The sequence below is a fragment of the Microtus oregoni genome, unplaced genomic scaffold (genome assembly GCF_018167655.1).
Source record: "Microtus oregoni isolate MIOR12 unplaced genomic scaffold, Mior012 000015F_ref0000493, whole genome shotgun sequence".
Classification (NCBI taxonomy): domain Eukaryota; kingdom Metazoa; phylum Chordata; class Mammalia; order Rodentia; family Cricetidae; genus Microtus; species Microtus oregoni.
The window spans coordinates 48516884-48544418 of record NW_024543074.1 but is presented as its reverse complement, the minus strand read 5'-3'; the positions used below and the strand labels follow the sequence as shown (position 1 = coordinate 48544418).

The 27535-nt window shown below is 52.6% G+C and overlaps 1 protein-coding gene and 1 long non-coding RNA gene across 6 annotated transcripts in view; one reads left to right on the top strand and one right to left on the bottom strand.

Moving 5' to 3' along the window:
• The window catches only part of Flt4 (fms related receptor tyrosine kinase 4), a 41728-nt gene extending 16870 nt beyond the window's left edge, over window positions 1–24858 (top strand). For 3 of the 5 annotated variants that reach the window (XM_041664537.1, XM_041664540.1, XM_041664542.1), the window contains 23 exons: window positions 270–387; window positions 3823–3977; window positions 4071–4233; window positions 5394–5520; window positions 6545–6653; window positions 7478–7840; window positions 8109–8255; window positions 8349–8480; window positions 8629–8735; window positions 9032–9167; window positions 9655–9759; window positions 10081–10194; window positions 10393–10481; window positions 10589–10739; window positions 11545–11639; window positions 12019–12141; window positions 13655–13766; window positions 15259–15358; window positions 16409–16514; window positions 17215–17363; window positions 18744–18864; window positions 20647–20732; window positions 23037–24858. In XM_041664537.1, coding sequence (XP_041520471.1) covers window positions 270–387; window positions 3823–3977; window positions 4071–4233; window positions 5394–5520; window positions 6545–6653; window positions 7478–7840; window positions 8109–8255; window positions 8349–8480; window positions 8629–8735; window positions 9032–9167; window positions 9655–9759; window positions 10081–10194; window positions 10393–10481; window positions 10589–10739; window positions 11545–11639; window positions 12019–12141; window positions 13655–13766; window positions 15259–15358; window positions 16409–16514; window positions 17215–17363; window positions 18744–18864; window positions 20647–20732; window positions 23037–23238 — 3110 coding nt within the window. In that variant the 3' untranslated portion in view covers window positions 23239–24858. Of the gene's footprint in view, window positions 1–269; window positions 388–3822; window positions 3978–4070; window positions 4234–5393; window positions 5521–6544; window positions 6654–7477; window positions 7841–8108; window positions 8256–8348; window positions 8481–8628; window positions 8736–9031; window positions 9168–9654; window positions 9760–10080; window positions 10195–10392; window positions 10482–10588; window positions 10740–11544; window positions 11640–12018; window positions 12142–13654; window positions 13767–15258; window positions 15359–16408; window positions 16515–17214; window positions 17364–18743; window positions 18865–19243; window positions 19347–20646; window positions 20733–23036 lie in introns of those variants that run through there. The other 2 variants (XM_041664538.1, XM_041664541.1) reach the window with 2 other exon arrangements.
• Window positions 19189–25274, bottom strand: LOC121457120. The gene is made up of 3 exons (XR_005975679.1): window positions 25135–25274; window positions 19460–19649; window positions 19189–19343 (listed from the first exon to the last, which is right to left on the bottom strand). It is a non-coding gene; the product is annotated as an uncharacterized LOC121457120 (long non-coding RNA).
• Window positions 25275–27535: the final 2261 nt, after the last annotated feature.

Sequence of the window (27535 nt, the reverse complement as noted above, 5' to 3'; positions counted from 1 at the left end):
GGCTGAGGTCATTGTGCCCGGCATGGGATGGGATGGGTCCAGTATCACTGAGCCAGGAGAACAAGGGTCCTTGTGCAGTGTGGGTCAGAGGTCATGATGCACCTGAGCAGGAGGGGCCGGCCGAAAGGAAGGAAAGGCTGTGAGGGGAAGCCCTGCCTAGCTTCTACCAGCTGGACAGCAAGGCAAGATCCAGTCTGCAGGGGGAGGCTGGGAAGCCTGGTGAATGGTAGCTCACCCCCGAGTTTACACTCTTGCCTCCTGTTTGGCAGAGAAGCCCTTCATCAGTGTCGATTGGCTCAAAGGACCTGTCCTGGAAGCCACCGCCGGTGACGAGCTGGTGAAACTGCCTGTGAAGCTGGCAGCTTACCCCCCACCGGAGTTCCAATGGTAACAATCCAGTCCCCCTCCCCTTACTGCCAATGCCAGGATTAACACAAGGACTGGCCAGAGAGTGAGGACAGTGTCCTTCCCCACCAGATCATTAGCCCTGGATCTCAGAAGGGGATCTATCCCTGCCCATCGGGGCCTGCATACCCTGAAACTCAGGTGGAACCCTTACTAAACAGAGCCCCAAAAGGGAGTGAACATATTCAGCTAGAAGGGAGGTTAGTCCTGAAGCTGCTAAACCCCAGAATGCCTAAATGCCAGGTTCTGGTATGGACAGCACAGGGTTCTATCTACCTGCTCCCTGCCTCCCCCCAGAATCTCCAAGACCCTGCCAGCTGGATTTCCACACTGAGCAAACTCAGGGTCTGCCCTATAGTGGCTTGTTCTCTGGTCTCCCTTTGTATAAGAGTTCCTCTCTGAGGACCTTCTGACCCACAAATTTGAGATGTCACGAGACTGATAAACTGTTGTGGAGCCTGGCTCTGAGACACATGGCAGGGAGAGGCCTGCAGGAGAACTGAGAGTTAGGCTTTCCCTACAGGGTGTGTCCAGGGCACAGAGGGATCCCTCAGTGATGGCTACATCCTTCTAGATGCTCCAAGGAGAGTGCAGCATCTTCCTGATCCTCCCGTATGCTCTGAGCTGTCGCCTTGATTCAATCATAATAGATCCTATTGCAGCCTCCACCTACATTGTAGATAAGGAAATGGGCCAGAGGAGGGACAAGCATTCCCACCAAAGCCCCAGGTCTCCTGGGAGGAGTTCCTGTTCTGTCTTTTCTTGTCAACCCAGAGCAGCCCTGCCCTTCTAAGTGTGAGACACCTCGCACCTGGTACGAGGTTCTGGCACCAGGACAAGCAGAGGTCCCAAAGGTCCTCAGCCAGGACCCACTGGCCATAGGCTGGAAATTGGCTTCTGGGAAGGCTCAGGATGTCCCAGTCACAAATCTTGTGACCCTGAATCCTCCATTTAAGGTCATAGCTTTGGGTCATCTAGTTCCACATAACATAGTACCAGAAGCCTTGAGGGAAGGTCCTGAAGGCACAGATGAAGCTAGGAGTATCTCTTGCATAAATGTAACTTTTAGAGTCCTAGAGGTCCCTGACCCCCAAGGCCAGCAGGACTGAGCCTGCGCTCAGCATAGCCTTCCACAGGAACGAACTTACCTTCTCTGACCTTTTAGCCAACATCTTCCTCTCAGAAGTGTGCAGCTGACCCAGGGCACTTGCATTCCTCACAGTCCCACGGGCGACCACTGCTCGCGTGGCACGTTGGTAGAAGTACTCTAAATCAGTGAATGGTGGCTGGTCTAGTAGACAGACAGATGGACTGGGTCTTTGGCCCAGTGTGCTGAGCCTTTGAGATTCCTGCAAGAATAATGTTCCAGTTTCTAAGTAAAGACACTGAGGCTTGGGACAGTTAAGGGATCTTCCAAGGGTCACGTATGTGGCAAACTAAAAAGCCTGGGGTTCCAGAAGCCTTCTGCAGCACAGCCAGGCAGAGAGCATGGCCTCGATTCTGCCTCTGTCCTACCTGCCCTGCTCTGTGATCCTAGGCAAGTCACCTGCCTCTCTAAGCCCTGGCTGCCATCAACTGTTGAGAGCAGGATCCCTAAATCTGCCCTATCTTAGGTCTTTACCTAAGAGATGTGCCTTTTCAGAGCTGTAGAGTCACGGCTTAGCCTATCCGAAGGGGAGGGGCTTGGGAGAACTAGCTCCAAGTCCAGGACTCAGGCGGCAGGAATAGTCCAGCTTGTGAGGCATTTGTTTGCCCATGCAGCAGAGGTCTAGAGTGACCACACATGCCTGTTGGGGCATTGTGTAAACAGGATACAGCCCGGGGCTGTCACTGTTCTCACTGGAGCTCACAGCTCAGGGAGAGAAGAGTCGACCAACAGGTACTTATAGAAAACTCTGTGTAGCCGGGCGGTGGCAGCGCACGCCTTTAATCCCAGCACTTGGGAGGCAGAGGCAGGCGGATCTCTGTGAGTTCGAGGCCAGCCTGGTCTACAAGAGCTAGTTCCAGGACAGGAACCAAAAAGCTACCGAGAAACCCTGTCTCGAAAATCCGGGAAAAAAAAATAAAGAAAAGAAAACTCAGTGTCTCAGTGTACCTGGCAGGAGTGTAAGTAAAAGGCAGAACACTGGCATAGGGTGTGGAGGTCCTGAGTTTGATCTAGAGGAGAAAAAGAAGGGAGAGAGGGAGGGAGGGAAAAGGGGGAGGGAGGGAGAGAGGGAGGGTGGGAGGGAGGGAGGGAGGGAGGGGAACAGGGTAGGCAGGATCAGGTGACAACCATCATTGAAGAGCCAGTACCCTGGCCCCAGTGAAGGAAGGAGAGAGTTATACGGAAAGAGCATCCAAGCTTGTATAGCACTGAATCAAAAGCCCTGTGAAGGCTACGTGTGTGGAGAACCCACAGAAGCACCCAGAGCCAGGTGTCAGAACCAGGCAATTGCCACTCCATGTGCTCAGCTGTCACTGTCCCTTCGCTCATCAATACGCACTGTGAGAAAGAACAGGGGCCCACCGAGGGCATCACTATCAGTCAGCAGGTGTGGAGGAACTGGCACTTCTTCATCCCTAGGTCAGGCTCACAGACGGGACGAAGAGAGGGTAGCTGCCCTAAGCAGAAACCGGTTGCTGGGGGCTGGGGGGATGTCAGGATTTAGGGGTGAGTCCGGAAGTGCCACTGCAGATCTCACGATGGTCCTGAAGGTCAGTGGCATTGCCAAGATGGCCACATAAGTAATGACAGTGGGTTGATTCAGCCTATTCGGAGCTTTTGTCTACCTCTCCCGAGACCAGAGACTCCTGCTCACCCCATACTCCTGCTGTCCTCCTTGGTCTGGTGTGGGAGAGGCCTCTTGCTCTAGCCTGACCTATCAAGACAAGCCACATGACCTTCTCTTCCCACTTCTAGCAGAAAGTGTGGGCCCTTCCTATGTGTGTATTCTGCAGCCACAGAGTCAGTGAACCTTGGGTGGAAAATATCTTTTTAGATGTGTCTGTACCAAGCATATGGACCTTTTGTTTTTTGCCATAGTCCTTGAGCATGTGAATATCACAACCTTTTATGCAACACAGTGTCTTGAGTACCAGATGTCATCTCAAGATGATTTACGGTATACAGAGGGCTGTCTATAACTTTTGTACACATTCTAAGTTACTTTACAGAAGAGATTTGAGCTTTAGGTATTTTTTGTTTTATTTTGTCTTGATTTATTTACTTTTAATTAGCATACAAACTATAAAATTCAGTATGGCATCCTTAGACAAAATTTGTTTTTGTTGATATGCTCAGGTATTTTAGATTGATCATTAAAGATTTTGGTGACCAACAGGAAACCGAGAACCATTCTCATTGGAAGGCCTGCAAATGCCCGTACAGAGCTGGCATGGGTCCCACAGAGATTCTGAATTCTCTTCCTCTGCCAGGTACAAGGACAGAAAGGCAGTGACTGGGCGCCACAATCCACATGCTCTAGTGCTCAAAGAGGTGACCGAGGCCAGTGCTGGCATCTACACTCTCGCCCTGTGGAACTCTGCAGCTGGGCTGAGGCAAAACATCAGCCTGGAGCTGGTGGTGAATGGTATAGGCCGGAAGGATGGGAGAAGGGATGAGTCCCAGGGTGTGTGGGGTGGCGATGGGAGCAAGCTGACTGTCTATTTGCCTATGTCCCCAGTGCCTCCCCACATCCATGAAAAGGAAGCCTCCTCACCCAGCATCTACTCCCGCCACAGCCGCCAGACCCTCACCTGCACTGCCTATGGGGTACCCCAACCTCTCAGTGTCCAGTGGCACTGGAGGCCCTGGACACCTTGCAAGACGTTTGCCCAGCGCAGCCTGTGAGTATGCCCCCCACTGTACCCTATTCTCCCTAATCTCTTTTACTACACACAAAATCTTAGCTCATCCTTTTTCGGTAAGGAAACAGGACCAGAGAAGGGAGACAAAATTCCCAGTGTCAAAGCTATAAACCACAGAGCCTGCCCAAATGCTGAGCCATGCTCCATACACCCAGCTCCATGTCAGAAGGACAGGAGGAGCTGGGTGGGTGTCGTGGCACGTGTCTGTTACCCCAACACTTGGGAGGTGGAGGCAAGAGGATCAGGAATTGAAGGTCATCCTTGGCCACATAGTGAACTCAAAGTCAGAATAACAGAAAACAGAATAGACAAGGGAACCTAGAAGGACATTCTGGGCAGAGACAAATTAGACATATAAGGAAGAGGAGAGGAGGCAGGTGCCACGTGAGCAGGAACTTTGAAGTCGTCAGGGAGCCAGTAAAGGGCTTTCAGCAGGAGAATGACAATTCAGGTTTGCCATTTAGTGAAAGATTCTGTGGTCACATGCTAGGGACTGAACAGAAGCCAGGAAAGGAGTCTAGCCCCACCTGCTGGCCCAGAGGCTGTGGCTCCTGAGCAGTCAGTGGGGAAGCTCAGAAGTGACAGATGCAAAGGCTCCTGAGGGACTCTTGTGAACCACGCAGCCTACAGCTTACCTGGTGCCTCCATCCTTGCTCCTTCTGGTGATCCACTATCAGGCCCTGTGTCAAATGGCAGACAGAGTCCTGGGCTGCTCCCTCCCCACTCTGCAGATAAAGGCAGACAAGATGTCCTCTTGCCCCACTTGCCTCATCTCAGGATGAAGCCCTGGGCATGCCTAGGGGGAGAGAGAAGGGGAGTCATCTGGGGTGGGGTTTGTGGGACTGAGTGGTGACGTGTGCTCCTCCTGGAAGCTGGGTGAGCACATGCAAGCTGGACTCTGAAGGACGGCACAGAGCAGAAGTAGGGCAGAGCCGTGTCCATGCGGAGGAAGGATTGCAGGACAGCAGCCATGTTCCAACCCCTCATTGCCCTTGTTCCCAGCCTGAGGGCTGTCTCTTACCCACTGTGCTGCGAGCCAGTGTCTGAGGATGACAGTGGTGTGGCCCACCCAACCCCCCAGCTTAGGTCTTCCCTGTCCTTAGCCCTGATCTGCCCTTGTCCCTTTCGGTCCACGGCAGTCGGAGACGGCAGCAGCGGGATCGCATGCCACAGTGCCGAGACTGGAGGGAGGTGACAACTCAGGATGCTGTGAACCCCATCGAGAGCCTGGACACCTGGACCGAGTTTGTGGAGGGGAAAAATAAGGTACGGATCATAGGGCGAGAAAAGTCCCAGGTGCAGGCAAGTTAGGGCAGTGAAAGAAGACAAAGAGGAGGGAGGCTGGGTGAGCTCCCTCCTGCCTGTTCTCAGTGTCTACCTGGCCTGCAGAGCTCTGGGAGCTGCAGCTGCCAACCAGGTGACTTTTCTGCGCTCTCTGGGCCCCAGCTTCCCTGCCTGCCTGTGAGCCAGGCCTTCCCAGACAAGGAAACTGAGATCCAGGAGGAGAACCCAGCTGCCCACAAGTCCCAAGTCTGGAAGGGGATGGGGCTGGGGGCTGACTAGGTCTCCATAGCAGGCTGGTGAGCTGCTTGACCAGGAGGGGGAGGGGGACTGAACAAAGGCACCCACTTCCTACAGTCACTTCCTGTTTTCCTACACACCTCCAGAGCCTCTTCCTGTTCCAGGCCTGGCCAGGAAGTGCCCGGCTTGGGGTGGGGGTGGGGGTCTTTGGATGGTAGGCAGGGCCTTTGGCCCTCTCTCCTCCCCTACTTTTCAAACTCCCTAGTCCCTAAGGGCAGAATTTTTCTAGACTCCTGGGATACCTCCCTACATGTACGTATACACACCTCCTCTACTACCCTGGACCTTGAAGAAGTGTTCTATGCCTTTGGACTAACGTGGGCAGATCACAAAGACCTTGCACAGTGACCAGCTCCTGACCTTAGGCCATAATTTAAAGAGACTGGCCCTGATGTGACTCATTACTGTCTGGATTTTAACCCTTGCTTAGAGAGGCCCAGTTGCCAAAATGACTTTTGACCCCCTCAACATAGCCACGGTCTGAGACATGGCACAGATAAATCCCTCTGGTCCGGCCAGCTGTCCACACACTGTCTCTTGGTTTTTTGAGGTGACACCTCCCTACTGACAAGGGATGTTGTCTTATCGTCTGGGCTGTCTCTAGATTTTGGCCAAACCTATTCCCCCATTTCTAGTGAGCACAGTAGCCTCTTTGATGAGGAGGAGGGTCTAGGTAAGCAATGGAGCCTTCTGCCTCTGTTCTGGGTAGACGGTGAGCAAGCTGGTGATCCAGGACGCCAATGTGTCAGCCATGTACAAGTGTGTGGTCTTCAACAAAGTGGGCCAGGACGAGCGTCTCATCTACTTCTATGTGACCAGTGAGTAACCAGACTGTCCCCAAGCGGTACCACTTCACCTAAGCAGTCCTGGGTGCCGGGAATGAGCTTACTGAGTTTCTAGTGACCATGGGAGCACCCAGCGTGGGATTACCACCCCTACCACCATGACACAGAGTGGGAGATAAATTTAAGGATGCTCCGCTGTAGACTGGATGCTGGTCCAGTGGAATGGGATGGTACCCCCAGCAGAGAAGTCCCACCCTTTCTCATTTTAGAGTCCTGTGTGCATTTTGGCCTGGAGAGAAATTCCCATCATTTATTCAGATTTTCAAATGAGTTAGTGACCTCTAGAAAGAAAGGGGTCACACTTGCTGGGTTCAGGGGTATGGATGCAGTCACCTGAAAGGGCAGGTGGTGAGCAAGAGAATGGCGCTGGCAAACGCTAATGAAATCATTCCAAGGACAAACCAGGGTCAGAGGGTGGTCAGTTGCAAAAGAGGAAGGGGGTCCGCTTGGTCTGGTGATAAGAGTTTAAGGACCTGGCCTCCTGGGATTGTGTAGACAGCTCCCTGCTTGACGCATAGCTAAGAGAGTCCAAAAGGTAGGCGTGCTGAAGGAGCCTAACCCCAAGGGGTGGGGCTGACTTTCAAAAGTTGGTGGGTCCTTTTTTCTGGGAGGGGAAGAAAAAGGAGAGGAAGTGGGTTCCAGACAGTATGAAAGCCTGGATACACATTATGTACACCACCCGTGATTGAGAACTGATTGCGTCGCAAGGTCAACGGTGAAGAGGGAGACCTACCCTACGGCTGGTAAGGTGAGCAAACACGGAGACATTGTCTCTCGGGTTCCTCTCTCCTCCCCAGCCATCCCGGACGGCTTCAGTATCGAATCAGAGCCTTCCGAGGACCCCTTAGAGGGCCAGTCGGTGCGCCTCAGCTGCCGGGCGGACAACTACACTTACGAGCATCTGCGCTGGTACCGGCTCAACCTCTCCACGCTACACGATGCTCAAGGGAACCCCCTACTGCTCGACTGCAAAAACGTGCACCTGTATGCCACGCCCCTAGCGGCCAACCTAGAGGAGGCGGAGCCCGGGGCCCGCCACGCCACCCTCAGCTTGAATATCCCCCGAGTGGCACCCGAGCATGAGGGTGACTACGTGTGTGAGGTGCAAGATAGGCGCAGCCAAGACAAGCACTGCCACAAGAAGTACCTGTCCGTGCAGGGTGAGATGGGCGTGGCAAGCAAGAGAGGGAGGGGCCACGTCTCGCAGCCTTTGCAGATTCTATCTATGCGACCTCCACTAGCACAGCCCTGGGTGCTCGAATCACAAGCCTGGGTCTTCAGGAGCACCCCTGCAGCCCAAACTAGCCGTAGAAGTACTCAGTCCTTCGCATGCTCAGTCTTTCAGTGTCACGTCCAGTCCCGCATTACAAACGAGCTACCTTCTTGGTTTCTGCGCCTTCATTTAGTTCCCTCTCCACTCTGTCCCAGCCCTCGAAGCTCCTCGGCTCACGCAGAACTTGACCGACCTCCTGGTGAACGTGAGCGACTCGCTGGAGATGCGATGCCCGGTGGCCGGAGCGCATGTGCCCAGTATTGTGTGGTACAAAGATGAGAGGCTCCTGGAGAAAGAGTCTGGTAGGGAAAGTGGCCCTGGATGACGGACAGCGTCCGGAGGTCTGCAAGCCGATGTCCCCACCTGAGCTGAAACCTTCATCCTATCACTTGCAGGAATCGACCTGGCAGACTCGAATCAGAGACTGAGCATCCAGCGCGTGCGCGAGGAGGATGCGGGTCGTTATCTGTGCAGTGTGTGCAATGCTAAGGGCTGCGTAAACTCCTCTGCCAGTGTGGCAGTGGAAGGTGCGTCTCTGCCTGGCTCTGTCCAGCTCACTTCACACACCCAGCAGGCGCTCTCCAGTGGCTACTTAATGAAGTGGTACCCAAGCACGAGGGCCACTTCCTGCTGGGTACATACTCCCTCTCACCCAGCCACTATCTATCCACCCAGGCTCCGAAGATAAAGGCAGCATGGAGATTGTGATACTCATTGGCACTGGCGTCATCGCTGTCTTCTTCTGGGTCCTCCTCCTCCTCATCTTCTGTAATATGAAAAGGGTGAGGGTCTCCCTCCACCAAGGTTCTCCATCACCTAATGGGGCATCCCGTTTCCCCATTCCATTCTCATCCCAGCAAGCCCTTAAGAGTCCCATTCTGGTTCATCTGTCAATGTCCTGCCCTGGGAATCTTCCCGACCCTTCCACACTGGGTTCCAAACACGGCAGAGGTTGCCTGTTGACCTGCCCTCTCCTTGATTGAGAACTCAGAAGCAAGGGCCATGTGCCCTAGGCAAAATATATCCAAGCCACAGTGGTATGTCCAAATCAATGAGCTGTCTCCACCCCCACCCCCAGCCTGCCCACGCAGATATCAAGACGGGCTACCTGTCTATCATCATGGACCCCGGGGAGGTGCCTTTGGAGGAGCAGTGTGAATACCTGTCCTATGACGCCAGCCAGTGGGAGTTCCCCAGGGAAAGGTTACACCTCGGTGAGGCCAGCACCCAGCTTGCCCTACCCAGCATGCACCGCCTGGCAGAGACAGCTTCAGCTGCCACAGGGTCAAGCAGGCGGAAGTGACAGAAATACTTCCATTCTTAGAACTTGTGCCAGGATGGTCTGCCTGATTCCCACCTGGCCTGACCAGTTCCAGATGAGCCTGACTCCCCAGAACCACAGCCAGGGCTCCCAGTTCCCAGGCCCTCGAGGTCATTTCCTGCTGCTCTGAGTAGGGTGGACCTGTCCCACCTGCCTGGAGAGGATGCTGGGGCCTTCCTGTCTGTCTCTCCTCTGTTCTCCAGCTTTCCCTCTCTAAGACTCCACTCCCTACTCCCTTCCTGTTTGGCAGAGAGGCTTCCATTTTCCTTCTGCCCAAGCTCTTGGGACAGGTTACCCCTGCTGTCCATCCTTCTCCATCCTCACACCCCCCCCCCCGACCCCTATACAGCTCACCTGGAGCTGACCCCCTGCCTCCACAGGGAGAGTCCTAGGCCATGGGGCTTTTGGGAAGGTGGTAGAAGCCTCAGCTTTCGGCATCAACAAAGGCAGCAACTGTGATACCGTGGCCGTGAAGATGCTGAAAGGTGCGGGGCTCGCGGGTAGAAGGGACTGGGGGGGGGGGGGACTCCGTGTGGGACGGCGATCCAAGGGCAAGAAGGAAAACAGAGCTACAGTCCCAGCCACGATTCCATAGAAAGGCAAAGGGAATCAAATCCAAGCCTCTGCCTGAACCCTCTGCCTCTCTCGGGTCAGCAGCACGTACCAGGGCCCCAGCGCAGCCCGCACTCCCAGCACCAGCACTGAGCACGCTTTTGCTAAGGCAGTGTCTCAGGAGAGTTGAGCAAATTGGGAAAAGTCCCAGGACAGGTTTGGCATTGTGCCACGCCCCTCTTTGTCTCCTCCAGATGGCGCTACTGCCAGCGAGCACCGTGCCCTGATGTCAGAGCTCAAGATCCTAATACACATCGGTAACCACCTCAATGTGGTCAACCTCCTGGGGGCGTGCACCAAGCCGAATGGTATGGAAATGAGATGCCCTGGGGAAAGGACCGGGCAGTGGGCGCTGCACTTTCACTACAGGTGGGAGGAGCCATGTGGGTCCTAGGGTGGGCCCATGTTGGAGCCGGGCAGGGTACAGCAAGGATGGTCCGCAGAGGGGCAGTGCCGCTGCTCTGCGGGCATCACCAAGTGCCTGGCTTCTCTCTGCCGTGTCATAGGCCCTCTAATGGTGATCGTGGAATTTTGCAAGTACGGCAACCTCTCCAACTTCTTGCGTGCCAAACGGGATACGTTTAGCCCCTACGCGGTAAGTAGGCACACCAGCCTGTTGCCAGAGCGCAGTTAACACCATGGTGGGCTGCGGATGGAAGTCCAAGATGAAAAGCAGACTAGCTTTACACTTCCCTTTGGCAGGAGAATTCTCCAGAACAACGCAGGCGCTTCCGCGCGATGGTGGAAGGCGCCAAGGCTGATAGGAGGAGACCTGGAAACAGCGACAGGGCCCTGCTCACACGGCTCCTAATGGGCAAGGGAGGAGCACGGAGGGCCCCTCTTGTCCAAGAAGGTAAGAACTTGGCATCCTCTTGCCTGTGTCTGCCTGGCCCAAAGTCTGGCAATTGGCGCCCAGGGATAACTTAGCCTGAGCCTGCGACACTGGGTGCAGGATCTTCAATGGAAGAACTGTAAGCCTCTGCTTCATAAGAGGAAGACACCTGTCGGCGGAGGTTGCTTGTTCGTTTTCCCAGCGGCTCAGACCCGAAATAATCACACTGAAACTATATTATTACAACTGTTTGGCCTTTTAGCTCACGCTTCTTATTGACTAACTCTTTTATCTTATATTAACCCATTTCTATTAATCTGTGTATCACCACATGGTTGTGGCCAACGGGTAAGATGCCGTCCAGTGTCTGGAGTCTGTCTCCTGTAGCGGCTACATGACTTCTCTTTGACTCTGCCTACTCTTTCCTCCTCTAGCTGCTTGGAATTTCCACCTTGCCCTATTCTGCGCTGCAATAAGTCCAAAGCACCTTCTTTATTAACCAATGGTATTCACAGGATACAGAGGGGAATCCCACATCAAACACCCAAGAGGCAGGCAATGAAGTTTAACTTGGTATCACAGGATAAACAGCAATGCCTTGCAGACAGGGTCAGGGAGGGCTACAAAGCCAAATAGCGGGTGCAAGAGTTGATGCCCCAGAGATCATGAAGGTAACAGGTATAAACAGGGTGTCTAGTGTCTGGAGTCTCCGGGGCCTGGCCAGGAGAGCCGTGGTCAGGGTGGGTGCACAAATGTTAATATTGGAGTGGAGATGGAAGATGAACTACTGTAGAAGCACCTCCTGAGCTCCCCTCCTTCCGTGCAGCTGAGGACCTATGGCTGAGCCCACTGACCATGGAAGATCTTGTCTGCTACAGTTTCCAGGTGGCCCGCGGAATGGAGTTCCTGGCTTCCCGCAAGGCAGGTCCCCAGAACCCGACCAGGTCCTTTTCAGAGGAGAAGGGTTCACAGCCCTTGGTACAGATATGCCTGGTTGTAATTTTACTCCATAGTGGCCTTGGGACCACTTCAGATCTATCCCATTTTGGAGGAAACTCAGCCCAAAGCAAGGAATCCTCTGCCCCAGGTCTCGAGGCTAAGCATCGGTCATGGAATCGGCATGTCTGAGTCCCTAACTCACTTCACCTCAATCACATATGTCTTCTCCCATTAATCTCTCTCCAAATGAGCAAGAGGCAGGCAGGGCAGGGTGTACCTACAGTGCCTCAGAGCTCTAGGCTGAGATGCTGCTCGGGGAGCTGAAGCCAACTCACTACCACCTCCATCCCTTTGCCCCTAGTGCATCCACAGAGACCTGGCTGCTCGGAACATCCTCCTGTCAGAAAGTGACATAGTGAAGATCTGTGACTTTGGTCTTGCCCGAGACATCTACAAAGACCCTGACTATGTCCGAAAAGGCAGTGTGAGTGCAGGCCATGAGAGGCAGGGGACTCGGAGTGGGGAGGGGGGAGGGAAAACACAGGCCAACTGTCCACTTGGTCTGCCAGGCTTCATGCCCAGCTGCTGGGAGAAGCACTCTTCCTAGGAGCTCGCCAAGTGTGCTGGTTGCTTGTCTTATTGCTTAGATGAAACACTGGACAAAATCAACTTGAGGAAGAGTTTGTTTTGGCTAAAAAGCTCCAGGGGATACTTCGTGATATAGATGGCGTAGTGTCCAGAACAGGGGGCTGCTGCTCATACGGTGTCAGTTAGGAAGGAGAGAGTGATGAGCGCTTGTGCCAAGCTAAGCTTGGCTTCCTTCCACTTCTCAATGGTGGCCTCGCTTCTCCCTTCTTTTTCTCTTTTGTATTTAGCCTGGGACCCATGCACACAGAATAGTACAGCCCACATTTAGGGTGGGTCTTCCCATCTCAATTAACCTATGCTAGATAATCCGTCACAGACAGGCCCCAGACACAATGGCAGGGTTACTGGCAGAGCTCAGAGAAGGGTGCTTGAATGAGTGAACATAGCTGAGTGAGGTGTTATGCCAGGGAGAAGAAAGGTGGTTGGAGATGGGGGGAGTCCAGGGTGTGGTGTGATGGCCACCCTATCCAGAGTGGCAACCCCACAGAAGGCTTTTGTCCTTCATGCTGACTCACAGGTGTGGGAAGCAAATGCAGGGAGGAAATAGGTATGCATTTCTGCCTCCCACCTATAAGCTGTCAGGAGAAGGGAATGGCAACACTAGTTGGATGCAGAGAACAGTCTGGATGGGTTCCCAGATACAGCCATAAGATGGAAGGAGACAGATAATGGGGAAGCATCATTAAGAGCTTGAGGAAGAGGGGATGAGAAATCTGCTTCTGGTGTGGGGACAAAGTGAGTTGATTATCGTTTGTCAAGAGGGAATATTGGTGGTGTGTGTGATACATTCCCGCAAGAGGCTGAGTTAAGTCTCTCCAACTAGAGGGGCAGATACAAGATCCACCCTCAGAAGCAGACTGTGGGGATGCATGCCTGAACTAAAAAGGAGCAGGCAGGAGGATGACAAGTTCAAGAAAGAGCAGGTAGAGGGAGAAGGAGAGGAGCAGAGAGAGAAAAGGAGAGGAAAGGAGAGGAGAGGAGAAGAGAAGAGAAGAGAAGAGAGAAAGGGAGAGGGAGGGAAGGGAGAGGAGAGGAGAAAAAGAAAGACAGAAGGAGAGAGAGAAGGGAAGAAGAGAGGAGAGAGAGACAGAAGAAGAGAGGGGACAATGAGAGAGAATAGAAAACGTGATGGGGAGGGGGATGGAGAGAGAGGTAAAGATGAAAATATCTGGGAACAAAGGACAACTCTTGGGAAGAGAGGGGAGAAAGATAAAAAGGGAAGGGAGGGGAGAGAGAGGTAGAAGAAGTGAGGGAGAGAGAGAAAGAGAGGGCGAAGAGAGGAACAGAAAGAACTCAGGGTCATGGCTATCCTGGTGTTTGGCCTCATCTCTCTCCCCTCCACCACTCAGGCCCGACTGCCTCTGAAATGGATGGCCCCTGAGAGCATCTTCGATAAGGTGTACACCACGCAGAGTGACGTGTGGTCCTTCGGAGTGCTGCTGTGGGAGATTTTCTCCCTGGGTGAGTAAAGAGCAAGGTGCCACCTCAGGAGAGGGAAGGGGATCACCTGCCTTGGGGGGGCAGGCTGGTCATACAACTGTAGCTGTGTGTGGATCTATTAGCTCAGGGCCTTCTGAGGCAAGTGGTTCAGTACTCATTCAGTTCTATTGTTGTGAAGAGAAACAATGACCAAGGCAACTCTTATAAAGGAAAGCATTTGGTTGGGGGTTTACCTACAGTTTTAGTTGGTAGTCCATTATCATCATGGTGGGAGCATGTGGCGTGAAGACGGGCAAGGTGCTGGAGAACTAGCTGGGAGCTACATCCTGATCCTTAGATTGCAGACAGGGAAAGAATGGGGCCTGGCATGGGCTTTTGGAACCTCAGAGGCAACCCCCAGTGACACATTTCCTCCAACGAGGCCACACCTCCCAGTCCTTGTAATCCTTTCATACAGTTCAGCTCCTTGGTGGCCAAGCATTCAAATATATGAGCTTTTGGGGGCCATTCTCCCTTAAACCGCAAACCACTGCATTCAGTTACACCTGCTTACACAAATCCCACATGGGAACAGGGTGAAGGCCTCCTGAAGGGTGGAAGAGGATGATGAGCAAAACATCAATGTCACTGAATGGCAGTCACGAAACATTGTTACTAAAAACAGGAGCGGGAAGATTCTGGGAAGTTCCAGACTTTGTTGAACAGGTTCTGTGAGGCTGTACCCCTATCCCAGGAACTAGTCTCACAACCCACGTTGACTATGTGGGTGCTCGTGGTACCCTAGCAAACAAGCAATTTCACCAATCCTATTTTAAAGATTTATTTGTTTGTCTGTTTATGTGGTGGGAGAGAATGTGCACATCTGTGTGTGGGTTACATGGGTACATGTGCTTGTGCACGTGCCCTTGGAGGTCAGAAAAGGACATCAGGTGTTCTGTCTGTTCCTCTGAGGCAGGGTAAATCCAAGAACTAGGCTGGCATTTTCTTGGCTATTCTAGAAGCCAGCAATCCCCAGTGATGCTCCTGTCTCTGCCTTGTTTGGATCAGGAGTTACAGGCATGTGCCCCATGCCCAGCTTGTGACCTAGGTGTTGGGATGTGAATTCTTGTCTTCATGACTGAGCAGCAAGTGTTCCTAACTGCTGAGACATCTCTCTAGCCCCATTCAGCCTCTTTTAATTAGATGGAAAACTAAAGGGTGGAGGGGAGGGCTAGCAGCTAGCCCAGCCCCTGGGTAGAGACATCATACTGACACCAGTAACAATGTAGAAGAGAGGAAGAGACAAAATAGACTGGGCTTGCCTGATGGTGGTGGCACACACCTTTAACCCTAACACTCGGGAGACAGAGGCAGGCAGATCTTCATGAGTTCGAGGCCAGCTTGGTCTAGTGAGTGAATCAGGACAGACTCCAAAGCTACAGAGAAACCCTGTCTTGGAAAAAAAAAAGATAGGCCGGACTGAACAGAGGGGGTGCTCCCCACCCCACCCACCCCACCACTTTTCCTCCATCAGGGGCCTCTCCGTACCCTGGGGTGCAGATCAACGAGGAGTTCTGCCAGCGGCTGAAGGATGGCACGCGAATGAGAGCCCCAGAGCTGGCCACTCCTGCCATGTGAGTCTCCTGGCTGGTCACACAATTTTTGGGGGACAGGCATCGAGGGAAAAGTGTGCAGTCATGGGGAATGGGGAACGCTGGTGCGGATCTTGAGATGGAAGGCAGAAAGAGAAGTCTCTATGAATGGAGTATGGTCTCGGGGAAGGCATGGGGACACTCAAGGGAAGGAGGGCATGGAGTTGTGGGGCAGGAGATGGTAGTCAAGCCCAGAAAGGAGAGCAGGCAGGCAGGGGGTGGCACAGGGACATGACATCTGTGGTAGACACGTCTCACTCCAGCACTGATCCATCCACTAACATCCCCCAATCCTGGACCCACTGCTGTGCTATCCTCAGGAAACCCAGAGCCCAAAAAGCAGGCCAGGTCCCCGCCCCTGAGGACATACGCTGATGATAGTCACATAATGAGATGGGACACAGACACCCTGGGAGCACCTGAGAAGCACTAGAAATGCTTTAGGGACTGAAAATGTCTAGAGAAGGATGGGGACAGGCAGGAGAGACAGTCAGTACTAAATCTGAAGTAGAAACAGCAGAACAAATGGACAGACTTCAGTCCATTTTGTCTTTCTATAGCATACTGGACACCAGACACTTAATAAGGAGCAGGGGAGGGTTCTGTAGCTCAATTTTGGAAGTTCAAAAGCAGACACACACACCCCTTTGTCTAACTCAGCTCTGGTGGGGGCCTGCTGTCTGCACCCCAGTATAGCAGATGGCATCATCCCGGGAGCACATGAAAGTGACAGATCACATAGTGAGACAGGAAACAAGTGCCTGCTCTCAGGAGACCCCACCCCTCAAGACGAGCATTAATCCAGTCATGAGCCCCCTTGATCTCTCAGCGAGTCTCATCTCTGTAAAGTCCATCACCTCAACAGTGGTCAACCATTCTAGGGACCAAGCTCCCATTACATGAACCTTAGGGGGACACACTGCCTATCCATACTGCCATAATAACCCAGGCGATACAGGAGTGATGGGACTGGCTGGTGGGAGGGTCATGGTGCACTCAGACCACAGGTCAACAGCCAGCTGCAACCCACAGACGCCACATCATGCAGAGCTGCTGGTCTGGAGACCCTAAAGCGAGGCCGGCTTTCTCCGAGCTAGTGGAGATCCTGGGAGACCTGCTCCAGGGCGGAGGCTGGCAGGTGAGCCCCATCTTTGTCCTTTCCTGCTGCCACCCATGGCCCAATCCTGAGTTCCTGCCCCGTCTGTCTTTCTAAGTCCCTCTAAGCCCTGGTCACCTGTCAGTTACCAAGCAAGGGTCATACATGTCTGACCTCAAGTCCACGGGCCTATCCTCCCACTGCCCACAGCTCCATCTCATTCAACATGAAGCTGGGCAAACATCACCAGGGACTGCTCTAGCTGCCATACAGATCGATGGTCAGAGCCTGCAAGGCAATGCGATCCTCAAACACAATGGTAGCAAATTTACCTCCTGGCACCCCTGAGCACAGGAACACTGGACTTGTGTATCCTCCATGTCTCCCTTCCCAGAAGCAGCAGCTTGGGACTGATACCTTATGCTCTAGAACCTGACTCGAGAATGCCCTGCTGAGGCCTGGCCTGTCCCACTTTCCTGGACCTGGAAGGGCGGTTGGAAGAACTGAACAAGGCCAGCCTAGCAGGCATCTAGCAACCTTCACGCTTGGCCTGCTGTGGACATTAAAGTGTGCTAGGGCCCACCATAGACGCACTTAATCCTCAGAGTACTCGATCACAAGCACAACCCAATCCCGACCCTGTGGCCGAGGTTGAGACCACAGTAGTCCTGAGTGCAGCGTTAAGACTGAGGGTGGGCATGGGGTAGCCTCTGACCCTGGAAACTTCTCGCGTTCCTGCCAGGAGGAGGAAGAGGAATGCATGGCCCTGCACAGTTCTCAGAGCTCGGAGGAGGGTGGCTTCATGCAGGCGTCCACCACAGCTCTGCACATCACCGAAGCCGACGCCGAGAGTAGTCCACCCAGTCTGCATTGCCACAGCCTGGCAGCCAGGTCGGTGTCTCTCTCCCCAGGGCTGGGCATGGGTCTGATGGTGACAGCAGTTTGGAGATGTCATGTTTTATGAGTACTCAAGGAAGAGCAACATACAGTGACTTGAGAGGTCTCCTCCCATGAGTGTCTTAGCCCATTGCTGTAACAAAATGCCTGAGGCTGGGAGCTCTAAAAAGAAAAGTGGCCCATTCAGTTCCCATCTATGGAGACTGAAGAACATGGCATCCACATTTGCTTATCTCTGGAGAGAGCATCGTGGCAGGTGGTATCATGATAGCAGAAGCACATGAAGAAGAAAGCTTGTGGTGAGAACGGGAGCCAGAGGGAGCCAGAGGCCCTCGCTGCTCTTCTTACAGCATCTCAGCATCTTGAGGGCCAACGTTCTGAGGCTGGTGCTCCCATGCACTCGGCCACACCTCTGTGTCCCCACATGGGGGATGAAACTTCTAGCACACGGACCTTGGCGACACACTCTAACCATATCCAAACCACAGGACCGGCCTCCTCCAAATCTGTTTCTCTCTCCTTCATCCCACTTTCAAGAGAGCATCCATCTTGAACATTTTTTTCTTTGTGGACACAAAATAGAGTAGCTGTGTTTGGGCCAAGATCCCTACTAGGGTGCAATTGCTGTTTCTTCTCCAGAGTATGTCCCCAGGACCATGGACAAGGCCCTCAGAGCAGTGAAGACCACACACTCACCATATCCCAGAAGTGAAACAACCTGTTTCTAGAACTCTGGGTCCAAGGTCTCTTACACTTGGCTGTTTACACCCCTACTAGATTGTACCGTTCATGTTCTCGCCAGCATGACAGAGGCTGGGACTCCAGGACTCCTGCCTCATGTGCATCTCCTGTCCCCTATGCTCAGGGCAGCGACATGCCTGGGGACGGAACAGCAAGTTGGTGCTTGCCAGACTGCATTCACCAAGCCCCCCAACACCCTGTGCATACTGACACTGTGCACACAGTGCATATGTGGGCAGGGCAGTCAATAATTAATAACAGGAAAATGGCCTGCCTCGTCCCAGTGGCCCATTCTGAGGAGAAGGTCATACCTGCCACTGGACTCCATACCATGCTCAGCCTGGGGGTAGCTACTCCCTCCCCTCCCACAGCAGGGCCCCAACACTGGATTCAGTTCTCTTCTGCAGGAGAGAAAAGGCAGTGCAGGGAAGGAGTGAGGAGGGGCATGCCAAGGTCAGCTGAGCTGTGACACGGCACCAGCGTGGAATCTGAGGACCAGTCCAGATCTTGGACCTAGGCCCCGCCCATACTCTGCCTCCAGCTGCAAGGCCTTTCTCACTGGGAAGAGAAGCAGCCTGAGCGATGGGAGAAGCTAGGATGAATTCATCAGAACCTTCTGTGTCCTCCCCACAGATACTACAATTGTGTGTCCTTTCCTGGGTGCCTGACCAGAGGGACTCAGACTCCAGGTTCCTCCAGGATGAAGACGTTTGAAGAATTCCCCATGACCCCTACAACCTACAAAGCCTCCGTGGTAAGAGCAGGTGGAGGGAGGAAAAGCAAGCAAGACTTCTAAAGTATTTTAATTTTTTATTAATTTGTAATTGTATATATTAATAGATGCAATGATATTTCAAGACATGCATCTAGAATGCACTAATAAAATTCAGCTTCCTGCCCGGCGGTGGTGGCGCACGCCTTTAATCCCAGCACTCAGGAGGCAGAGGCAGGCGGGTCTTTGTGAGTTCGAGGCCAGCCTGGTCTACAAGAGCTAGTTCCAGGACAGGCTCCAAAGCTACAGAGAAACCCTGTCTCAAAAAAACAAAAAAAAAAAAAAAAAAAAAAATTCAGCCTCCCTTTATCTACTTCCTCTCCCTCTTCCCAACCTCTACTAATGGCTGTTCTACTTCCAGGTCAACCGTTTTTTAGCTTCTACGTGAGAGAACGTGCCGTACTCGTCTTTCCGTGCGGCTTATTTCACTTAACGTGGTCTCCTCCAATTCCATTCATTTCCTGCAAAGAAAAGTGTTTTATTCTTCTCTGTGGCTGAATAAAACCCCATTGTGTGCACACACCACATTTTTCTGTTCCATCCTCTGTTGACGGCACCTTGGCTGGTAGTCGCTCACCTGCCGTGAGTCAGGTCACAGTACACAGGCGTGAAGGTGTCTGTCTCCTTGGGAAAGTCCTTGAAAATATCAAGCCCAGGGAACACCTTAAGCATCTTGGTGGTCACTCCAAGTTCTCCTCTCTCAGCTGCTGGTCATTCTCACACGTGGCCTCCCTGCCCATTTTATCCCAGCTGTGTAGAAACCATGGCTTTTAAGGAAAGAGATGAAGAGAGAGAGAGAGAGAATTTGGAGTCAGTGAGACAGCTCAATGGACAAGCTTACAACCCTGAGTTCAATCCCTTCCAAATGGTGGAAAGAGTTAATTTGACTCCAAATTGTTCTCTGACCTTCAGACACACACCGTGACATTCATGTATATTCATATATATATATATATATATATATATATATATACATATATATATATATATATATGTATATACATATATGTGAATGGGGGCAGAGAGCTCACATTCCAACTGCCTAGACCACAGAAGACCCTGCGGGTGGTGGTTGGCACCGCTAACCCAGAGAGCACAAGTGTCATTGAAAGAGGTTAGGATGTGGGGAACAGGAAGTTTGCAGGGTGTCCACTCAGTCGTGGACACCTTATGTCCTCAGATCAGGTCACATGTGGTGAGGCTCTGTGACACTCAACAAGTGTGTCTGTTTGTAACTGATGAGCCTGGCTCTCCAGGCCTGAACTCAGGTAGCCGAGGGCCTGGGGTCAGTGCTTCAGCTGGACACAGTGAGCTGTGGCCCTAGAAGCCGGGGTGATAGGGTCTTCAGGAGGGGGCCCTTGAGAAGGCCACAGATACCTAGGCTTACATCTTCCGCACTCAGTGAAGACCTTTGGGAATAGCTCTGACATTCCAGCTCTTGCCTCCTAGGGGACTCAGAATGAGTGCACGCTCAGCCTGTCCGGTTTGGAGTGTCCCACGGACCAGACACAGCTCCTCCCCTCCAGACCTCCACCAAGGCCATAGTTTCTCACTGTGTGTCAGAGATGTGGCCCTCTCTACACATTCTGTTGGGCTGGAAACAACTGGCCTAGCTCAGTCCCCATAGATATACCAATCCCCATAGATATAGGTATAAGGCCAGCAAGGCTCAGGTTCCTCGACACCTGGCCAGGCTGGGACGCAGCTGCCCTGCGAGAGAGCCTCACACATGGCCCACAGGTTTGGCTGGTTCTCTCCCCACAGGATAACCAGACAGACAGCGGGATGGTGCTGGCCTCGGAGGAGTTTGAGCAGATAGAGAGCAGGCATAGACAAGAAGGCAGCTTCAGGTAAGGGCCTCCAGAAGTGGGCATGCCATCCTCGGGAGGGCCCTGAGCGGGCGCCTGCTAGTGCAGCCGGGGCCGGGCAGTGCTCCGGCACTCTTGCTGGAAAGATTTTGTGCCTCCTCCTATTTTCTCTGTGTTTTCAAAGTGAGTGTCTCTGAGACCCAAATTACTGCTCCATCAGTGCCCTGCCCCACTCCCCACCACCAAAAGGGATGATGACGGCGGAAATCCAAATCTCCACACTTCCTTAAACAGACGGTTCCTCGAGGAGCTAGAATGAAGGCACTCGGCTCATGCCTGTGATGTACCTGAGGAAGTCTGTGTGTGTGTGTGTGTGTGTGTGTGTGTCTGTGTCTGTCTGTGTGTGTGTGTGTCTGTGTGTGTCTGTCTGTGTGTGTCTGTGTCTCTGTGTTTTTGTCTGTGTGTATTTTGTGTCCGTATTTCTATGTGTGTGTGTGTGTGTGTGTGTGTGTGTGTGTGTCTGTCTGTCTGTCTGTCTGTGTGTGTCTGTGTCTCTGTGTTTCTGTCTGTGTGTATTTTGTGTCCGTATCTCTATGTGTATCTGTGTATGTGTCTCTGTGTGAGTGTATCTGTGTGGGTGTGTATGTGTGTCTATGTGACTGTGTCTGTGTGTATATATGTATATCTATGCGTGTGTATCTGTGTCTCTGTGTCCATGTGTGTCTGTGTCTTTGTGTATCTGTGTATTTGTGTCTATATGTGTCTATGTGTGTATGTATGTCTATGTATGTGTGTGTCTGTGTGTGTGTCTCTCTATCTCTGTGTGTGTGTTCCTGCATCTGCGTGTGTGTGTTTGGGTGTCTGTTCTTGACATATCATGCTAAAGAGAACCAGGCCCAAGCCACAGCAGGAGGGCCAGTTGGGGATAGTCCCATGAAAGCCATGTGTCACACAGACAGTAAACAATGGAGAAGGCTAAGCTTAACAGAGAAGAGCAAAGACGCTGGCCCAAGTCTGAAGCTCCAGAGGCAGCTATCTTGGGAAGGCATTGCTTCAGAGAGGTTGGTGAACTGGAGGGGATTGCTGCCTGGTGACGAGGGAAGAAGAAAGTTCTGAAAGATAAGATAATGACCCTACAGAAGTAAGATGATGTCCATAATTCAGAGGAAGAGAGGCTAGGGGAAGAGGCTAGAAGAGGAGGGAGAGAAAGCATTTATTGCAGAAGCTGCAGTTCACCAGGACAGCAGCAGAGGGCGCTCCTGTTTGCACAGGTTTCCCTGGAAATGCATCAGGATGAACTCTTAAAAGGAGTAGCATTTCACTGGGCAGGTGCTGAGGAATGACAGGCTGTGGATGGGCGAAGTCTTAGGAGGAAGAGGGAGTTGACTGGCCCAGGTCCTTCCCACTTTTTTTAACCCTTGGGCCACACTTTTCATCAACTCCAATTATATCATTTGTTTTTTCAAATGACCATTCTCCACACTCTGCAGAACCCTGTTCCTCCATGGGTGGAAGGCGAGCTTGAGAGATGTAGGTTTGGATCAGGCTGCAGGACCGCACGGAAAGTGCTGGCTGTGGCTTTGCTATAGAGCAGGACGGTAGAGGTTTTGGAAAGGATGCAGTCAAGGGGACCTGCGGTGAAACTAAAGATGTGGGTCTGGGATGGCGCTTTTGGATGAGGGAACCTGGGAAGCCACCAGTCTCGGTTTACCTTCTGCTGCTGTCATGGCAAACCTGAGCCTGGGTGGCTTAGAGGGAGCAGAAGTGGAGTTGATGTCCTTCGAGGCTGAGAAGTCTGAAGGTAGGGTCCCGGGGTCTGGTGGGGTCCTTCTTGTAGTGTGACCCCACAGCAATGTAAGAGCAGTGTGAAAGAGGACCCCAGTTTCTCTGACATCAGTCCATTGCCCGAACCAAATCATCGTGCCTCACAGTGGCACTGAGGATTGACTTTCCCGCTTAGGAACCGTGATAACCCTTGCAGGGGGTCAACCTGCTACTTCTGGTGTAGGAAATTCCAGCATGAGTGTTCACAAAGAGAAAAACACACATTCTCTCCATCTGAAGTTACTGCAAAACTAAAACAGGAACGCAGAAGGATCTTTATTAAACAGGGAAAGCTGAGGCTGGAGAGATCTCTTTCTGCCATTTCCGAGGCCCTGTGTCGGGGCTTGGGGCAGGAAAATTGTCCCTGTCACATCAGATCTGGCTGCTGTGCTGGCTGATGCCAAATCTGCACCTCAGAGCATCTGTGCCTGCACCACGCTCTACTGTGTCTGGTGATTCCAATCAGACCCTGACTCGGGGTCCTCCTCACTTTGCTTATTAAGACCACCCTTCCTGTCTCAGCAGCTGTAAAGGTCCTGGCCAGCACATGGATATCCCCAGAGGACACCCTGACCCCCAGGGGAGGCGTCGGCGGCCCACCCAAGGGGCACAAGGAGGCAAGGTGTTTTACAACAGCGAGTACGGGGATGTCTCCCAGCCTTGTAAAGAAGACGAATGCTCGCCATCTTCCGGCTCCCCATTCTTCACAGACAATGGCTATTAAGGAAACACTCGGCAAGGCCTCCTACCCCCTGCTAAAACCAGGCTCTGGCGACTGGTCTGGAGGACATCCCTAGCAGAGCAAGGCTGGAGGCCCAGACTGGGCATTCATCTCTAACTCCAGCTCTGGAGGAGTTTTCTATCCCCCCTCTACAGTCTTCCTAGCCAGGAAGAGTCACACTCAGACACAAGGGCTCCCTTGAACTCTGCACCACCCCTGCGCCCTTCATCAAACAGTCATCCTCACCCTCACAGTTCAGCTGCCTGGTAGCTCAGCGTTCACAGATGCTGGCCCTTGGGTAGGCACTCCAGCAAAGAACCCTTCTCCGGCACCTGCTTTGATCACGCTGGTGGGTAACAGGATTCTGATAAAGAATACATGTGTCTGAGAGTCACACAGTGGATCCAGGTCGAGTTAGACCACAGCCTCCACGTCCTGGTCCAAACACGACCCCTCCCCCACTTGAAGTCCCCTCCCCTCCCCGACTTGAAGTCCCCCACTTCCATCTGTCTTCCCGTTTCTTTCTTCTGGCCCACCAGGGCTGAAGAGAGCTGATCACATTTCCACCTCAAAGCCCGGAAGGATGAATGGAGGAGAAGTCCTCTAAACACTCACTAGCCCGTGGCAACTGTGTGCAATGAGAGACCGCACAGCGAAGCAGCACCTCTGCTCGAGTGCTGAGAAGATCCATTTTTTTATTATCAGAAGACCAGGCGCTGCTGTGAAGGATATACTCATCAAAGAGTTGTGTGGGAAAGGAGCCCGAGGACAGTCCTTCTGAATCTCAGTCCCCAGCAACTACCTGAAGGGCCATCCTGGCACACCAGCCACTACAGCTCTCGGTCTCTCTCCTGAAGTCTCCCAGGCTCCATGTGCATGGCCCAGAACCTGAGAAACCCTTGCTTGGGTCTTTCTGCTAGAGCCAGGATCTGTGGATTCTGTCAAGGAAGGCTTTGGGTGCTGGCACAGAGGACCACATGGCCCAGGGCCATTCAGCCATCGCTCCATGTCCCCAGGCCCCTTGGAGGCCCCTGCCTTCTGCTAAACCTATACTTATACCTGATACTGACACCTGAACAAATCAAACCTTCGTCCTGAGAGACTGCACCATGGAAGCTGGGGCCTTCCTGCTCAGAACCCCTCCAGCCCGGCTCAAACTGTCCAACCTGCAGAGTCCCATCAATCCCAGCTCCACCCCCGCAAGAGCGCTTGCAGGACAGGCGACCATACAGCAAGCAGGGGCTTGCTCGGCAGACCCTCCCCCACTCAATGTATTGTTCCTCTATGATATGTTGAATGCATGTATGACTCTCGTCTTCTTTGTCCCCCGTGGCCCTCCCCCACCCCCACTCCTCCACATCTAACCTGTCTGTGGGATTGAGTCTCAAACTTGCCTCGTGGAAGCAGAGAGACTGTTTCTCTCAGAGGACCAAAGGCTACAATGGGGGCGCAGAGCCCTTCTCACCCCTCCCCCACGTGTGTATCACCTGTCTGTGTCACCTCTCCTGCCTTGTAACTACAAACATACAAAATGTACTGGGGAAGAAAAACATACTCTGCCCTTTCAGGCAGTGTTCTCTGAAATGATCTAAGATATTTAACGAAAGATAATAATAAATTTGATGCCAGTCTTTGAGTTATAATGAATGGATTCTGAATAAGCTGTCTGTCAAATTCTGGTCTTCACCATATATAGTCCAAAAAGGCCTCTGGGCTCAAAGGAACCATGGCGTGGTCCCCTTGCTCACATTCCCCGAAACTGCCAGCAGAGGGCGCTGACGAGACATTAGATTGCCTGCTCAGCTTTCACCTCCTCTGTCTACACCAGCCTGCTTACACACACGTTCTCCTAATCCTTACTTCATCTATAATGTAAAGTAGTGCTTTCTTGCCACCTACCAAAGTCATCTGTTGCCCCTTGAGCACCAGCAGTGGTAGACACAGAAGGCTCAGCTCCAGGCAAGTCCTCTACACCAGCTCCTACGCCCTCTTCCAAGAAAGCAGGTCCAGCATACCCCGGAGGTTGTCTCCAGGTTGTTTCCCAAGGGCCCAGAAGCGAAAGCCAGCGATGGCCACTGGGTGGCAGCAGGCCTGTCAGCTGACCAGGCTGGGTGGGGACTTAAGCACCCAAGAACAGGCAGCCAGCACAGCCGGATGGGCCCCTCGCCCAAGAGAACAGGAAAGAGCCCGGCAAAGGCCGGAGACAAGTCAATACTTTGGTAGGCCAGCTGCACATTCTGAGCCTGTCCCGTGATTCCTGCTGTCCCCTGGTTTTCTTCATTCTGGTGGGAGGAGCCTCTCCCCATAGCAGTAACTGCTAGTGGCAGGGTGCTTTGTCTTGTCGTGGCTTCTATACTAAATCTAAATCTTAAAAGGGAAAAAAATTCACACTAAATGCAAATATTTTGACACTTAATGTTGTGCTATAATTAATTGCATTTGACCACAGACTCGGAGACAGAAGCCTGTCCCCAGAACTGGATCTCCTCTCTCACTAGCCAGAGAGGCAAGACCAGACTGGACTGTGAGGTTGTGCAAGGCTGAATGAGAGAGGAAGGTAAGTGATCAGATGTGGCTCCCTGAAGCTGGGTAAGCTGGGGTACACCAGAGCCCATCAGCTCCTCAGTGTCTCCCCATGACTTGCCGTCTTGAGAGCAGTGGTAAAAAATGTGGTACTGGAGGGTGTTCCGATCCCACCAAGTCATGTCCACTGGCAAGTTCCCCACCCCCACCCCTTCCCTTTGGTTACATCTTGACCCCAGTCTTCTGGAGGATGCTACCCACCACATCCAGCATAAATCACTCCTTCAGTTAATTCTCTCTTGACAAAACCTTCCTAGAACCTACAGAGGTGTGCTTTCCTGATGTCGTAGGCATCGGTCCAATCAAGTCGATGAGATTCCTCCATCACATACACACTCATCTCTGTAGACATCTGCGGTGGGCTGAACCCTTGTGACCTCTCCAGACCCCATCACAAGAGGATGGTAAGAGGGGCAGAGCCTTCCGGAGGGAATCAGGCCAAAAGGTGGAGCCCTCAGCAATGGGGCTTTTCCCTTGTTAGAAGAAGCCAAGTGTCTTAGTTCCTTTTGGTGTGGCAAGACATCATGACCAAAGCAACCCATAAAAGAAGCTTTTAGGGCTGGCGAGATGGCTCAGAGGTTAAGAGCACTGACTGCTATTCCGGAGGTCCTGAGTTCGATTCCCAGCAACCACATGGTGGCTGACAACCATCTGTAATGAGATCTGGTGCCCTCTTCTGGCCTGAGGGCATACATGGAGGCTGAACACCGTGTACATAATAAATAAATAAATCTTAAAAAAAAAAAAAAGAAGCTTTTAGCCTGCATCTCACAGATCCAGAGAGTTAGAATCCATGGTTGTTATGGTGAGGAGAATGGCAGCAGGGAGGCAAGCTTGACACAAGAGCAGCAGCTTAGTGCTTGCATCTGACCTACAAATGAGACCGAGGCAGGGGAATAGAAACTGCATGGGTCTTACAAGCCTCCAAGACTTCCCCCAGCGATATACCTCTTCCAACAAAGCCGTGCCTCCTAATCCCTTCCAAACAGCTCAAACAGCTGCGCTGACTGAGGACCAAGTGTTTATGTATATGAGCCTACCCCACCAAGAGATGAAGAGATAGGTTAGTCAATAAAGGGCTTGCCTTGCAATCCCAGGGGCCAAGTGAAATCCCCAGAGCCCTACCAGCGAGAACCATGCTGACAGCTCTGTCCCACCCTCTCCACTACAGAGCCCTTTGTAGGGGGCCTTGGGAAAGAAAGAAGAAAAATGAAGTGCTTGAAAGAGCCAGATCAATATTGACCAAAGTGAAGGTGTCCATACAAGTGCCAGCAAGGCACATTGGATACACCAATGTGAAGAACCCCACGGCCCAGTTGGCTGAGCTATGAGGAAGGAGGAAGAAGGCCACTGAGGAGGACATGCTGGCAGAGATTCATGAGTGGCCCCAGAGGAGGGCACAGCACCTCTATGTTCCTGGTGGGTGAGCCAGGGATTCCGGGAGAGCTCAGCAACCCTCACTGCTCTGACCCTGCTAGTGGCCCCAGCCGTACCTAATAGATCCTGGCTTCTTCCTCAAGCCGCCTTTACCTGGTGTTAAACAGAATCCAGGACCCTGCTGTGGTGGCCTCATCTTAGCTGCCAGTAGAGCCTCAGTGTACCCGCCTGGTCTTGTGGTGACTACTCAAGCAAGAGAGAGATAGAAGGATCCACTCCTTGGCCATCCAACTGTCATGACCCGGGATGATGACATCAGGATAAAGATGACCATATTGGT